Below are 16,388 nucleotides of genomic sequence, written 5' to 3'. Positions count from 1 at the left end.
AAATCTGAAGTTAACTCACTTCCTGTTCCTCACTTATTTGGTTTACAAATTTACAGATTTGCTAGAGTACCAAGGTTTTAACCAGTTTTCCCTGGTCATCTCAATACCAATGTCTGGACGTGCAAAAATTCTTTTTATGGGGCCAGCTAGTGGCATAGTGGTTAAGTTCGCGTGCTCCGCTTCAGTGGCCCAGGGTTTGCAGGTTTGGATCCTGGGTGCAGACCTACATACCGCTTATCAAGCCATGCTGTGGCGATGTCCCACATACAAAATAGAGGAAGACTGACACAGATGTTAGCTCAGCAACAATTTTCCTCAAGCAAAAAGAGGAAGATTGGTAATAGATGTTAGCTTAGGGCCAATCTTCCTCACCCAAAATGAAAAACAAAATTTTTTCAACATGTTATTTTTGTCATTGTTGTTTGTTTTTATATTTTGAACTTTTTTCAGTCAGTAGTTATAGCTTTATCCTATCTTAAAGTATCAAAAGCATTTCAAATCAGTTCTCTTAGAAAAGAATACTTGTTTTTGTACAAAGAATTGATAAAAAGTTTCATAATTATGTTAATTTGCACTTGGAAGGTGAGCTTCTTAGACTTCTTTCAAAAGTGCTCTCGTCTGGGACATAGTTACTTCATCCAATCGAATAGCTTCCTTCTCTCTCTTTACTCCTTAATTATCAGTCTTAGACCCTGACATATTTTTATCCAGATCCTCAGCTGGTGTTCCAATCACATTAACTTAGTCATTTGCTTGAACTGACTCGAGAGTCAGCAGGATACAGCAGAGGTCCAGGACCCACAGGGCCTTCGTGGTACTTGACCAGTGTCAGATGTCATGTCCCTTTTGATATCAGGTGCTGCCTCTCCCTCTCCACTCCTGGAGTAAGACCCTTACATCCAAAACCCTGTGGTCTTCCGCATTCTTGGAAGTATGCATGATTAGCTAGGAAGTCCTTGCTACATACCTCCAACCTCATTGCACCTCTGGTAAAAAAGAAGAAACACCATAAAGTATGACTTGACTATGTTTTCCAAAGAGGGGAGAATGGTTTTTTTCCTCTCAAAGAAGAAAAGACTTTGTAAGGATGAAGAACAGCTAAATAGTTTTAATGAAGACAATGGTTTCCTTAGCAACCACGAATGATTAACCACCTCTTCTCTCTCATGTGCAGTGTTTTTTGTTTTTCTTTTTTTGGTGAGGAAGATTGTCCCTGAGCTAACATCTGTGCCAGTCTTCCTCTGTTTTGTATGTGGAACACCACCATAGCATGGTTTAACAAGCAGTGTTTATGTCTCTGCCCGGGATCTGAACTCGTGAACTTCAGACTGCCAAAGCAGAACATGCGAACTTAACCACTACACCGCAGGGCTGGCCCCCTGTGGTATTTTTTTGAATAGCCTGTCCCTAAAGTAACAACATTGGTTAGCTCTTTATTCAAGGATAGCTGTGTAAGATTTCTCTCATTTTTACTTCTTTATCACTCCCAAACAGGCTGAAATTTGCTTTTTGCTTTTAGCCAATTAATCATTCATTGAAGAAATATTTTCAAAAGACCTATTGTGTACAAAGCACTCTGAGGGCTACAAGGACAAGGCAAGACTTAGGTAAATCCAAGGCAGTATAAGTATTATGTAAATGAATGTTGTAAACCAGACGGTCTAGGAAGGTCTAGTTTACTCTTGCCTAGAAGTTTTTTCTTTTCTTGAATAGCAATATTTACAATTAAATAGACAACTAGCAGTGCGTTGGAATCTGGATTTTGGTGGTGTAAGTTCAGACAGAAAATATGATGTACATGATCTTCCTTGTTACTAAATAAAATAGGATTTGTTAATTACTAGTCAAAAATTTTTTGCTGGGGCCGGCCCCGTGGCCGAGTGGTTAAGTTCACGCACTCCGCTCTGGCAACCCAGGGTTTTGCCAGTTCAGATCAAGCCATGCTGAGGCGGTGTCCCACATAGCATAACCAGAAGGACCTACAACGAGAATATATAGCTATGTACTTGGGGGCTTTGGGGAGAAGAAGAAGGGGGAGAAAAAGAAGATTGGCAACAGATGGTAGCTCAGATGCCAGTCTTAAAAAAAATTTTTTTTTGCTGTCTTAAGTTTTTCTGTGCTTAGAGAGCATATGAAAACTGTCAGATTTCAGTTCTCTTCTCTTACTTGTGTATATAGCTTTGAAGACATTGATTTGTCAGGAATATTATTTGAGTATATACTTATATACAGAGCCCTGTGTTAAGTATTTTAGAGCCAAATACAAGAATTAGACATAATCTCATTTGCTCACAAGGAGAGATTTTATAATCTAGTGGTACATACAAAAATATATATATGTATATGTATATACAGAGGAAACATGAAGAACAGTTGAGCTACTCATGGCCAAGTGCAAAGTGATATCATGTAAGCTTAGCAGTGTATTTGAGGGGCTCAAACTCAGTAGACTGATCATTGTGTAGGTTTAATTAGGAAAAGAAAGTCTTTTCTCTTTTCACTAGGTATTGAAGGAAGTGAGGGATGAGACTTATCAAAACAGTCTGTTTTTCATGACTTGAATAGTTTCTATCTGCCTTTCTTGAACATGACTGCTAAATTTCACGTTCTCCCCAATAAAGGCATATGGGTGGCCAATAAAAGCATATGGATCGATAAGGTCTCTGGAGGTTCAAGCATATCATTATTAGAAATCCTTTTCAAAATCCTGTATCAGAAATAGGCTTTGGAGAGTCTGCCATAGTTTGCTGTAATTATGCCTGAGAGTTCTATAGTAAAGATCACGTTGAATATCTCCATGAAAATTTGTTGGTTACCAGGCATCTACAGGGAGTTGCCAAGCCATAGAGAAGTTCTTTTCTTCCCTGTGCCATCAGACAGGAGAGAAATCTTTCCATGAAACTTTTTTAAGAATATAGAAGACTTCCCACATTCATGGGTAATAGCAGTAGTGATGAGATGTTAGAAGCAAAGTTCCAATTCCACATACATTTAATGAGTAACCTCTATGATCCAAGTTCTGTGTTAGGTACTGATTCTGATACAAAAAAAGAGAGAGAATTCTTGCCTCTGAGAGTTTATCGTTTAAGAGGGCTTGCAATTTGGAGAATGAAGGAGAGATTGGAGTAATTTATTTTGTGTTTCTGTTTGGTAGAGGGTGTGTCCCTGTGTACCTTAGGATGCTTCCTTTTCTCATTCGCTGTTTTACACTAAATCTGAGTTTGTGTTTACACCTGGATTTGTAGCCACTTTGACCTCCTCAATATACGTAGTGTCACTACCTCAGCCTGGTTGTGACTTGAACAAAGCCAAACTGTACGTTGTGTGTAGAGCTTCACCTGAACACTCTCCCTTATCACACAGAATGTAGCAGCTGGCTGCTACCCTGAGTGCTTAGCCAGCAATAGCTTGGAATGATTTTCATTATTCTCTTACCTCCTCCCTTTCCATTTCCTGCTTCCCTTATCTCTGGTTTCCATTTAGATGCTGACATCAGAAGGAGCACAGCTTCAAACAGCAAATCCTTCATTTCCTCCCAATCCTTGTAAGTACTTTTTTAAAAAATAAATCCTTATGGAGAAACAAATCCAGTTTTTGGCCTATAGATGAGAAAGGCCATGCATGGATGGAGCCATCCAAATTCACACAGAGGCAAGGTTAAAGTGATGGGCCTGCCTGATGGTAGCGAGCCCAAGAAAAGAGAGCAGGTTACTGGTTCAAAAAGGGTGAGCTCTGTTGGAGACAAAGCTCACAGTGTGGATTGTTCCTTCTCTGTTGACTCTGATTATACCAGAGGCCCCCAGAAGATCAGGTCTCAAATGAGACAGCAGTGATCATGATTTTCTGATTATGAAATCAAATTGAACAGGTTCTACGCTGTAGACTCAGCGAGGGGAAATAGTTCATTTGGGAGCAACAATAGCCCTTGATAGACCACAAGGCAGTTTTGCTCACTTTATTTTGTAAACAGGCATTATAATCCCTATTTTGCAGTTAAAGAAACTGAAGATTAGAGAAAGGAAGTGATACAGAATCCTTAACTAGCAGTGCCATGCAATGCTAGTAAGTGAGATTTAAGCTTAAGTCTTAGAACTATAAAGCCAGTATATTTTCACTGTAGACATGTATCTGAAGATGGTGAGAAAAGAGGCTGAGCAGAGTAGGGGTGCTGCAAGCGTTCTCTCAGAAGTCACTGCATATGGTATCAGATCCTGAAGGGAAGACTTCCATCCTCCTGTCTTTTCTTTATGCTAAGCCTTCCCTGAATCTCTCCTTTCCAGGTCCCACTGCTTCCTACACTCCACATCCGCTGAGGCAGTGGCCATGGGGCTCCTGAAGCAGTTTGAGGGGATGCAGCTCCCAGCTGCCTCAGAGCTAGAGTGGCTAGTTCCAGAGCATGATGCCCCTCAGAAGGTAGATTGTTCAGCTCTTTTTCTCTACCCATTGTCCAGCACCAGGAGGCTATGACACTTTCTGATATTGTTCTCCTTTGTCACATGTCCCCGGTTTAGAATGAGCCTATGTGTTTCCTTCCTTATCCACAGAAGCCATTCATTACAAATATGTTGAATGAATGAATGCATGCGTGCGTGCTTGCCTAGGTTTTCCCAGCAATTGTTAAAACAGGACATAATGGCTCCTTCACTGTCCTTATTCCACATGACTGCCCCCTAGACCAAAGGTGGAACTCCTGTGTTGTGACCACCTTAGAGAAACTGTGAAAAAAGTGAATTGTTCACATTCTTCTTTGCTCTGCAGTTGTGTAAGGCGTGAAGCACCCTGGCATACCAAGAGTCCTGGGGTGAATTCAGGGACAGTATGAGCAATAGGTGCCACCACACTGGGATGCTGTTTCTGTTCCTTTTGCTTTTTGGGACAAGTGAGAGCTGCCAGGGCTCTCATTTGTGCCTGGTGCTTTCTGACTTGTTTCAAGGGCCAAGGTTCCCTGAAGCCTTTACCTATGGTATTCCTGAAGTGTCTTTCATTAACTATGCTTCTCTCATGGCCAGAAAGTCAAGCATGTGTCTTCCCCCAGACTGTCCATGTCCCGTCACCCTGTGCTTTTCTCCTGCAGCTCCTGCCCATCCCAGACTCACTGCCCATCTCACCAGATGATGGGCAGCATGCTGACATCTACAAGCTGCGTATTCGTGTTCGTGGCAACCTAGAGTGGGCCCCACCCCGGCCTCAGATTATATTTAATGTTCATCCAGCCCCAACGTGAGTAGCCAGTATCTATGCCCTTTGGAAAATGAATACATCCTCTTTGGATTGTCAGGGCTGTCTCCTCACCCTTTTGTCTCTGCCTCCAGCTGTTGCCTCCCACACAATTCTGTTCATTTAAAGGCAGAGGGAGAGAATTATCCATCTTGTCCTCAAATCTTACTCTTAATCCTCCCATTTCTTCCCAGAGCTAACTGGAAATGAGGTCTTTTATCAGTAGCCTTCAACCTGTTGCATTGCTTCCAGTAGTTTTGTGAGCTTACTGGTTTTTCTTCTCTCAAGATGGATGATGCTTTTCTTTCCTGTTGTTCTCTCCTCTTTACTATTTCTCATCTCTTACATTTGTACAGAAAGTGTAGTTCATTGCTGGGGAGAATCACTACCGAGATCTAAATTCTAACCTTATAATCCTCAGTCGGAATTGGTTCTCCCAATAGGTTCATTTTGTTCAACTCTAAAGAAAGATGAATTCCCCTATCTTCCCATACTTAACAAGAGCCCTGTGTTTGTACCCTCATCCTTTACATCTCAGGGGCCTTATCAGCTGCTATCTGCCAATTCCCTCTCCTCCTTCTTTCCTCAGGAGGAAAATTGCTGTGGCCAAGCAGAATTACCGCTGTGCAGGATGTGGCATCCGGACTGACCCAGGTGAGTATCTTCTCTGACCCCCATGCTGCTTCCAGTGGGTTTACCCTCTTGCACACTTGGGAGAGGGGCTGGTCAGAGACGTGGTAAGAGGAAATGACAGAGCAGAACTAGGGAAATGAAAGAAGGGGCTGGACTTGCAAGGTGGGACTAGGCAAGATCACTGGCAGTCAGAGGGGAATTGTTTCTCGGAGCATATTACCAGGATTGTATACTGGGGAAAATTGGGCACTTTTGGCCAGATTCTTAGAGGCTGGATCTAACTAACTTTGGCAGGATTTGTTTCCTCAGTGGTCTTCAGAGTGGAACACAGAAACCACAGGCCCCACCTTGTGGGTTTCTGCCTGCTTTGGGAGCTCAGACAGAGGTGGCTGGAGCCCATTAGCCATCCACTCTACTCTTTCAAAAAGAAGAGCAGGACGGCCTCACCAGCTTATACATGGGAGAGCCACATCTGACTTTTTGACTTTCTGGTTTTTCCAGATTATATCAAACGGCTGCGGTACTGTGAGTACTTGGGCAAGTACTTCTGTCAGTGCTGCCATGAGAATGCCCAGATGGTCATCCCCAGCCGAGTTCTGCGCAAGTGGGACTTCAGCAAGTACTATGTCAGCAATTTCTCCAAGGACCTGCTCATTAAGATCTGGAACGATCCTCTCTTCAATGTGCAGGACATCAACAGTGCCCTCTATAGGAAGGTCAAGCTGCTTAATCAAGTCCGGGTAAGACCCTTGAAAAGACCACATCACAGATTACCCTTCTTAGTCCCTCATCCCCTCTTTCCGTTCATACAGGCCTTTCCCAAGATCACCACACTTCTCTTTGTCACCACGTCAGAGCTGTAACCATCTCATCGTTCACACTTTGTCTGGCAATGGCAGCTCTGAAGCTATAGACAGCACTTGATGGCAAAAGCAGGATTTCTCCCTTCACTGAAAGTATTACTGAATGGAGAATAGGTTATCAGGTGGGAAATTCAAATTCTGGATTTCTCAGCAGCTCTCAGCTGTGTATGTGATTTGGGCAGGCTGACCTAGCAGAGGGGCCTTCCCTGGCTAGAGGTAACTTTGAAGCAAGTTAAGTTATGAGTGTAGAGAACAGTCTGGCTCTGGCTGTTGAGCATAAAACTTCCAGACCCACAGGGTTTAAAGGTACTGGTCATTCTAATAATTGTTTCTCTCCTCTTCTTACCTGCTCTTACCCTGTACCCACCACCACAATGTCTTTCTCTTCAGCTGCTGCGGATCCAGCTGTATCACATGAAGAACATGTTCAAGACATGCCGACTGGCCAAGGAGTAAGTTTTGTGTGGACACTAGAGGCCTCTGGCTGGGTTAACGTCTCTGAAAGAAATGTCCCAGCAGTTGGCCGTTGTTATGTGAAGAAGGAGAGTAGGGGGATCTTGCAGAAAATTCCAGAAATTGTAAATGAGAAGCCTATAGCGGTAGCTGTGGCTGTATCCTTCTCTCTGGAAGGGGAAATCTAGTTATTCTTTCCAGGACAGGCCTAGTACTCTTTGCAAACTGGCATGAATCACTGTGCAGAGTAAAAGTTACTTATGCCATCTGGACTTCTGGCACTGTGGGAGGGCTGGGGTGGCCTGGAACACCTAGGCTCACTTAATGTTGCCCGCCCTCATTACCTCTGCCTGGGGCCCTTCTTTTCCCTATTCTGCTTCTGGATAGAGATCCTTCTACTCTGATGTGCCACACAAAGTGTTCTTTCTCTGCTTCCACTCATTTCCTGTAGACTTCTGGATGCCTTTGACACAGTTCCAGGCCACCTGACAGAGGATCTCCACCTGTACTCGCTGAATGACCTGACTGCAACCAAGAAGGGGGAGCTGGGGCCCCGGCTTGCTGAGCTCACCAGGGCAGGGGCTGCCCACGTGGAGCGATGCATGGTAAAAGAAAGTCTCGCTTTAGCATGCAGCTGGGCTCTTTCTTAGGGATGTGGGGAGTAGGGTGGACCCAGTGTTCTTGCCATTCAGTTCTAGGAAGTTGAAATGGCAGGTCAACACTGTGAGAGAAACTGGACAGGATTGCTATTCCTCTGAACAGCTAAGTCATCCAGATCTAAAGAACCTAGAAGTAGAAGAGGATTTGGTGCTGGCATTGCCCGTGGGTAATGGGAAGGACTAAACAGGCCTTCACTATAGAATTGTCATGACATAGGAGGAGAACCCTGGATTAGAATCTGGAGAGGTTCTGGATCTTGGCTCCCTCACTTTCAATCACTGTGACCAAAGGAAATACTTTCCCCTCTCTGAGATAAGCCTCAATTTTCTTGTCTCCAAAATGAAGATAATGATTAATACCCACTGTCCTTTCTTCTCAGTATTTTTGAGGATTGATGAAATAATTTATGTGAAAGCATTTTGTAAACTTTAAGTATCCTATAGATGCAATTTATTATTGTTCTTGATATATACCCAACATGCCGGGAATTCAGAAATTCCATTTTTACAGTTTCCCATCTTGGAATATGTCCAGTTTATGTTCCTATAACAGTCCCAGAATTAGAGCTTAAAATGGGACATGTGTAGAGATCCTGTGTACTAGGGGGAATTGGAAAGACTTGGCTATAGCCTGACCCAAGGCAGGGTATTATTTTGGAGAGAGATCCTTGCCTCCACGTTTTATCTTAATTGGCTGTGGTTCCTATTTCAAAATAAAATAATTACCCAGACTGGAATTTTGACTTTCGGAAGCCCTTTGTGGCGTGTCTTTCCTTCTTTTTATGTCTTCATTGAGAGCCACTTTCATGGTTGGAATTTCTCAAACTCATGCCTCTCTTGTCTTCACCTTAAAGCTTTGTCTAATTCTGCGCAGCTGTGGCCCCAGTTTGGCTATCGTGCTTCTAAGTCTAACTGGGGTCTCTTCCCAGTAGGTGGGAGAACCCCTGAGAGCCCATTCAAGTCTCACTTATATGCTGCCCATCCCCTCAATTATGTTCACCCTCTTGTGCCAGTTCCTGGTGTGCTGCCCCTCATTTTGCTGCCTGTCCCTTTCCTCCACAGCTCTGCCAGGCCAAGGGCTTCATCTGTGAGTTCTGTCAGAATGAGGATGACATCATCTTTCCTTTTGAGCTCCATAAGTGCCGGACCTGTGAAGGTGAGGGCTGGTGCCAGGTGTGGAATGGGCAAACAAGACTGAACACAAAGCTAATTTATTTCCCTTCAGCCACCCCTATTAGTCAGAGTTTGGCTGATTCAGCGACTCCCTGTGTTTCACCACAGGCACACTGAGCAATGGTAGTGAGAAGGGGCTGTGGCAGCAACTTCCTTCCAGTTTGAGATAATACATATTATTCTCTTCTGTCTCATCTTCCCAACCTGCATAGAGTGTAAAGCATGTTACCATAAAGCTTGTTTCAAGTCTGGGAGGTGTCCTCGGTGTGAGCGGCTGCAAGCCCGGCGGGAGTTGCTGGCCAAGCAGAGCCTGGAGTCCTACCTGTCAGACTACGAGGAGGAACCCACTGAAGCCTTGGCCCTAGAGGCCACCGTCCTAGAGACCACCTGAAGAAAGCACATTAAGCCCTCTTTCTAGGGGCTGGGGTCTCATATAATGCTGAACTGAGCCACCCTTTTAAGGACTTTCCTCACTTCACTTTTTTTTTTTAATTATTATCATTATTGTTTTTTATGACTTGTCTAATGTCCATGTATAGTCAACCTTCGTTAGGTTGGTGGGGTCCAGTCTGTGATGACAATTTTTAGGTACCAAGTATTTCCATTAGAACTGATGCATGGGTCCTTAAGTGAAGTTTCCAGTGCCTCTGTTAGACGAATGGACAGTGAGACCCACTTCTTCTGACATCCGTGGCCTTCTCCACTTGGACCAGTCCGGTTTCAGTTGCATCTCAAGTATCATTTCCAGTTTTATTTTGTTTTAGTTCTAGAGCTTCTGAGCCAGGCAGTTCTCAACCAATTCACTTCTCCTTTGCTGCTGAGACAGGAGGATGGAGTTTTCTCTCTCCCCATCCTGAAATAGGGTCAAACTGTGCCCTGAGGAGAAGCAGCAGAGAATTGGACTACATCATGGGTATTCTGTCCAGCTTATTTAGGTATTTTTGAGGCCGTAAAAACATTATTACTACCTTGGAATCCTCAGAGACCTCAAGGAGGCAGCCATGACTTCCCTGTTTGAAATATTCTAGGTGTAGATTGTGTCACAAGCTGACTTTCTGTATCCACCCTGGTGGGCTTGAAGCAAGGAACAGAACTGATACTTAGGCCAGGCCCGTTCGTAGCCTTACACTAAGCATCAGTGAGGCTACAACTCTGTTGCTTAAGGAGCACTTATTCAGTCAGAGGAGCTGTTTCCCTCCTCTTTGGTGATAAGGTCCCTTTTAATCAACCTAGCTCTGGTGCAGGTATGATCTTTCAAGCTCAGGCAAGTCCTTGATGCCATCCTAAATAGATGCCAGAAACCCCATTCACCATCTTATTAGTGGATCTCTTGCCACTGTCTCCTCTGTTAGATAGTCATTCTGGTTCTGAGTAAAAGGATGGCCCAACTCTATTCTCTGTCTCCTCTTCCTGCAGTAGATCTAGGGCCCTCCGTGATGGCTGATCTCTTGCCTTAGTTTCTTTTGTCAAGTTGAGGACAAGCTTCTTGCTATTAGTAGTGTTAGAGAACGTGATAATTTGTGGATGTGAGTGTGAATGTTCCTGTGTTCTTGGGATAACAAGAGCCTTTATGCCTATTATGCACTTAACTCTTTAGCCTGGTGATATTCATATGTTCAATCATCTTTTTCACATTACTAATTTTAACACACATACCCCCTTTTTTAACGTGTGTTTTGATGGGAAAAGTTTTTGATGGGACCACATATATGCTTGTGGTGTTCTTTAAGGTGCTGTAGCTCCTGACCTCTGCATAAAACACTGGTCAGGGTTGCTGCTCTGAGGGCTGGCAGCTCTGTGAACAAAAACCCACTGCACTTCTGTTTTGAGACTGACTTCTTCCTGTGTACCTCTCTGTCCAAAATTGGTTGCTAGTAGAAAAAACTTGGTGTAGGCACTGCCCCAGGAAGCTGAACAGAAAGTTGCACATGGTTGGTGGAAGCTGGTGAGTGCCTGAGCTAGAGACAACCAGGAGACTCACAGGAAGTAGAGGGGCAGTAAGGTAATGGCCAGAGCTGAGGCTCCACCCGGGCAACAGGGAGCAGGGAGGAATTGACCTGTGGCATTGGTCCCTCTGCCTCAGACTGGAATCTGAAGGCTGCATCAGGCTGGAAGACCCCGAGGCTGCCCTCCCTTCAGTTCATGGGGGAGGCTCTGAAAGCCAAGGCCTCCAGCCCAGCCCAATTTTGAAGGGCTGACTAGAAGCTCCCTTGTCTTTCAAGGAGCTTTGGAAATGACCCCACAAAACTCATCTTACTAAGGGTTAGGCCTCAGATTCAGACAGGGGTTTGTAAAAACTGGTGAGCTCTACTTCCAGTTTTAGTTTTAAATACAAGTCCAGCTCCTTACTCCAAGTCACTACACTGGAGGAGAGACGTACTCTCGTTATTGTCCTGCCTGTTTCATATTAGCAAAGGAGCAAAGGATGGAAGATGCTGATACAGTTTCTAGAGCTGAACTCGACGATCTGACATCCTCCTGGTTTTTCACTTATTTTTCTCCACCTCCCCCACTCCATCCCTCCCTTTTGATTGCATATCTGTTTTAGTGACCCTGACACTCTGCTGTCATCACTGTCCAAATACCCATTTATTTATTTATTTGAGAGTATGAGGAGAGAGGAAAGAGGATGGGATGTTTTGAAAGCACTTTTCAACTTACCAGTATCTGAAAATCCCCTGCTGCTGTGGGGAAAAGCTTTGAATGCACTGAAGAGAGTTCCTTCTGAATGAAATGAGAGGGAGGAAGTGTTCTTTTTTATAAATAAAGGGAAAAAAAGTTTGCTTACAAGGTGGAGACTAGATTCAAGACATAGCAGAAGAGTGGAAGGTAAGTATTTTCCACTTAAATGAGGCTGTTTTTGACTTTCTCTACCAAAGTTTTAGAGCTTTTGTTGATTTAACATAAGAGGAGCAAGAGTCTAAATAGAGGTGGTGTGTGTGTTTGTACAACTTGTGTTCTGAACTGGATTTCTACTTGTTGTAATTCATACATAGCCTAACAGTTCATTGTCATCTTTAATAAACCAAGGAAATGAAATTCTGTCTTTTATTTGCCTGACTTGACTATCAGGAAATGGTATTGAGTGTCCACTGTAAAGCAGGCATGTCTGAAAATTCAGGAGGTTTCTGTGTTATAATGCAAAGAAAACTGGACCTTACAAGTCAGGAAAAGTGGGTTAGAAAGCTTCATGATTGACTTGCTATGTGACCTTGAGGAGATCACTTCACCTCTCTGGATTTCTATTTCTTCGTGTATAAAAGACTTTGTGGCATATAGTCCTTTCCAGTGCACAGGTGTGCTCCCTCACCATCCCCTTGGTGTAACTGTCTCTTAAAGTGAGGTAAATCTTCCTCTCCACAACATCTGAATTGTCCTAGATGCTTCAGTTCTCACTTCTGTGAACAACTGGCTCTGAGTTTCTCTGTTATGCTCCTGGTCCACTGGTGCTCCACTTCCACTCTGCAACTTTCTGAACATTTCCTCTTCAGTGTCCCTTGGTCACTTCTAACTGATATCTAAAACCAACATAAATAGCATATTTCCCCAAAGCTAACCATTGGTCACCCTAATTTGGAAATTTAGTTGTCTTCCTCTCTGAGTCAGGTGGCATGTTCAGCTAGTAAAGCATTATCTCCTTCCCACCGCCTGTCATCAAGTTTTGTTGATTTTTCTCTTTAAAATAAATCTATCTCGTTCCTCTTCTACCACTAGCACACAAATTCAGGTTCTTAGCTTACATCTGAACCATCACCAGCCATGCCAATCTCTTCCTATTTAATCATCCATCAAATATTTTGGTACCTGCTGTATGCCAGTTTCTGTACTAGGCTTTGGGGCTACAGCAGGGAGCAAAATGGAGACAGTCCCTACCTTAAGGTCCTGTTGGGGAGACAGACATTGCCCAAGTCACCAAAATGAATATGTAATTACAAGTTGTAGTAAGAGCTATGAAGGAAAAGAGTAGATGCTATTAAAAAAAAAATAACAAGGGGACCTAATTTAGGTTGGAGACAAGTAAGGCCCCTGAGAAAGTGATATACTTCAACCAAGACCCAAAGAGTGAGGCTCAGAGTAGGGAGAAAAGGGCTCCAGACCGGAACGAGCACATGTCATGGTCCTGACACGGGGAGTTTGAGCAAGGAACTACAAAAACGACTTACTAGGAATTTTAGATTTTATTCCCAGAACATTGGGCACTAAGGATTTTAGATTTTGTTCTAAGAACATTGGAAAGCCATTGAAGAGTTTTAATCAGAACAGTGGCAGATCTGGTTAAAATGTCAGTGTCCACTTTGCAGAGAATAACTGGGGTAACACGAGAGGAGAAGCAGTGGGATTTTCTAGGGAGATGGCTGCAGTAGTTCAGGAGGGAAATTATGTTTGGACTAGGGTGTGGCATATCAGCATCATCACTGTTACCTCATTACCCAAAAACCTCTAAAAGTATAAATTTCAAATGTTCTGCTCTGACTCTGACGTTTTTAAGCAGGGAACAAAAGGCTAGGGGAAAGATACTGGGATAAATGACAGAATCCAAGGAAAATAACAACTAAGTGTCAGGAAGGGCAGAGAGCAGGGCAGCTCAGGGAACCTCTACTGCGGGATTTGCAGGCCTTTTCTTGAGCCTACTGTCAGTGAGGCAGGCCAGAGAGGAGAGTTATGGCTGTGTTGGGGACTCACCCCAAGGAAAGGGGAACTGTGAGGTGGACAGTTGTCCACTCTGGCGCTGACTATATTGTTCATCATCCTCTGTGGCCCCCACTGTGTGTAGGTTTACTGCACCCTCTAATGGTATAAAGACTAGGCATAATCTTTATAGCATCCTGGTTAGAGTGAGGCCCAACCTTGCGTCCTTTTTCCTTTGAACTTTTGGCTTAGGGTATGGGAGAAAGGGATCATTATGCCCACCACATCCTGCTGGCTCTTCTGCCCTGATCAACTACAGTCCTTCCATATCCTATCTCCAGGGTATTAAACTGCTTGCTTTTAAAGTTTTAGTGATAGTAGCTGCCACATGGCCCAAGCTTTCTCATTGTGAGCTTGATGTTCTTGGGATCAAAGATGAATGTGATCGTTATAATCCAATGTTACTGCAATTAAAAAAATTAGAAAAAAAAAGATGAATGTGATCAAAAAGGAAAGAGAATCTGCCTAGCATTACTCTTCTAGGAACGTGGAGAACAGAAGGGTGTGCTTTGCATATACCCTGGCCTCCCTCAATTCTGTGAACTGCTTCTGGAGGAGGAACAGAAAGCAGAGAGCTGTGCTCTGGCTCTTTGGAGGTACATGTTAATAGCAGACGAGTGAGGTGAGAATTAGTGGGTTAAAATAAACCTTGAGTGTGAGAAGGTTGTTAAGCTGTAGGTGGGAGTTTTAGGGACCAGCCCTCTGAGAGGCTACAGCAGCCCAGTAAGACGCAAATCTGAACCACAGCAGCAGTTGACCTGTAATCTTGAGGCAACAAGCTCTGGGTAAGTCCTGTCCTTTTCTCTCACATCCCCGGAATTTCTTATCTGTTTTCCTTTCAAACAGTGATGCAACTGGTTTTGTCTCCCCACTGGCCCACTGCAGGAACAGAAGCCAGCTTCCCAGCTTCTCCCCGAAGCTGTTTCCACAGCAGTCCCACTGCTTCAGCACTAGCAGCTGTAAGGGGAAAACAAGGAAGTAAAAGGCACCTTTCTCTCCTCTCCCCTCACCTCCCAGCCTTTTTCTACTTAGAATCTGAAGAAAGAAATTCAACCTAGATGCCAACAATGGGTCTGTCTGCACGAAGGACTAAAGAAGGTTTGTATATTTCTCCCTTAGCCACTGGAAGCCCTGCAACCGCAGATCTAACTCAAAGCAAGTCCTGATGAGGTGAAAACAGGAATGAGGCCTGCAGAGGAAAAGGGAATGAAAGAGAGCTTCCTCTCTCTCTTTCTCTCTGTCTCTCTCTGTTTATTTAGTAATATTTAAATTTAATTTTCTACTACATTCACATGCTGAAAATCCACAAAACAAGTAGACGGTGGAAAGTCCCTCGCGTTCCTGTAGTCATGTGCCCAGCTTCTGCCTCACTTTCTTGGGTAGCCACTCATTACTTTTCTGTTTATCCTTATAGAGTTTCTTTATGCAAATACAAACAAATTTTATATATATTTCTTATTCTTCACCCTTCTTTAAAAATTAGCATACTATATATACTTTTATGTACCTTGCTTTTTTTTGAAAATGCTAAATTGCCATCCATAGTGGGGAATAAGGAGACTGGAGCAGTGGGGAGGATGGAAAGTATTACTGTGGAGTCATACTCCTCTGCTAAAACTCACCAATATTTCTGTCCCCATAAGAGAAAGTTTGGTTCCTTCCCATGTTATATAAAGGCTCTTCAGTGCATGGCCACACTGTAGCTTCCCAGCCTCCTCTCCTGCCATTCCCTGAACTACTCGCAGTTCCCCCAATACACCTTGATCTTCCCTCCTTTCAAGAGCTAACTCAGCTACATCATGGCTCCCTTGACTGTGTTCCACTCTATCCATTCTCTGTGAGCCCTTGGCATTCTCTCTAAACCTCCTGTTAGAGCGCTTCTCACACAATCTCGTTATTTAGTATTTTCCCTAAGAGAACAGCAATCAAACAAGGGAATGAGTGGAGTGAATGAATGAATTCCAGGTGGCCATTCGAATGTAAGAAACAGCCTGTTCTACATGGATGCAAGTGGACAGATGAAGTGACCCTTTGAGGGTCCTCCCTGACAAGAATTGCCTTTGCTGCAGCAATGGCCCTGACCGTCCACTGTCTAACACCTGTCCTCTTTGATCACTGAGCTCAGCAGCCCTCCCTCTGCAAAAACCCAATGATATCCCCAAAGACCCAGCACAGGCCCTGCCAAATTGAGTCAGAAGAACCCATGCTGAGGTCTTAGGCAGAAAGGAAGCCTTGACAGGGTCAGCCCACCCGTGTTCTTCCTGGCTGCCTCCCTTTGCCATGTTGTCCCTGGGGTCCTGTAGTCAGGTGAATTTGCCACATGGATCTTTGTAATAACTGTTCTTGACCTTATTACTACCAGTCTGATTTCTTCCAACCAAAAGAGGATGAATAGAACACTGACCCAAATCTGAGATGAACATGAAGCCAACTGACCCTGGGACTCTCTAGTCCAATTGCACGATATGTCTTTAAGGTGTCCCTGTTGTTCTTCCCCAGGTCAGGGATCCGCAAGGGACTCTTAATATAGACAAATTCTCTGGATACTGCCCCCTTAGAGTCTGTGTGGGTTCAACTATTCACCTTTCAATACAAATAGACATGACTCTTCCTGGAGAATGGGACAACTCCTTGGGGAACATTCTGTTCTTGGTAATGTTTTTCCCTCCCTGCCTCAACGGGAACAAGAATGATCAGAAGT

The 16,388-nt window shown here is 43.9% G+C and overlaps 1 protein-coding gene across 50 annotated transcripts in view; it reads left to right on the top strand.

Annotated features, from left to right (window-relative positions):
• The window catches only part of RUBCN (rubicon autophagy regulator), a 68,132-nt gene extending 56,095 nt beyond the window's left edge, over nt 1-12,037 (top strand). For all 50 annotated transcript variants that reach the window (XM_070583562.1, XM_070583581.1, XM_070583549.1 and 47 more), the window contains 9 exons: nt 3,484-3,544; nt 4,281-4,413; nt 5,075-5,220; nt 5,807-5,871; nt 6,352-6,590; nt 7,104-7,165; nt 7,618-7,771; nt 8,888-8,981; nt 9,211-12,037. In XM_070583562.1, the coding sequence (XP_070439663.1) occupies nt 3,484-3,544; nt 4,281-4,413; nt 5,075-5,220; nt 5,807-5,871; nt 6,352-6,590; nt 7,104-7,165; nt 7,618-7,771; nt 8,888-8,981; nt 9,211-9,389 (1,133 nt within the window). In that variant the 3' untranslated portion in view covers nt 9,390-12,037. The remainder of the gene's footprint in view (nt 1-3,483; nt 3,545-4,280; nt 4,414-5,074; nt 5,221-5,806; nt 5,872-6,351; nt 6,591-7,103; nt 7,166-7,617; nt 7,772-8,887; nt 8,982-9,210) is intronic.
• The last annotated feature ends 4,351 nt before the right edge of the window (nt 12,038-16,388 follow it).

Source organism: Equus przewalskii, chromosome 18, assembly GCF_037783145.1.
Source record: "Equus przewalskii isolate Varuska chromosome 18, EquPr2, whole genome shotgun sequence".
Classification (NCBI taxonomy): domain Eukaryota; kingdom Metazoa; phylum Chordata; class Mammalia; order Perissodactyla; family Equidae; genus Equus; species Equus przewalskii.
Note: the sequence above shows the minus strand (reverse complement) of the source record. Positions and strands in the feature narration are given on the sequence as shown.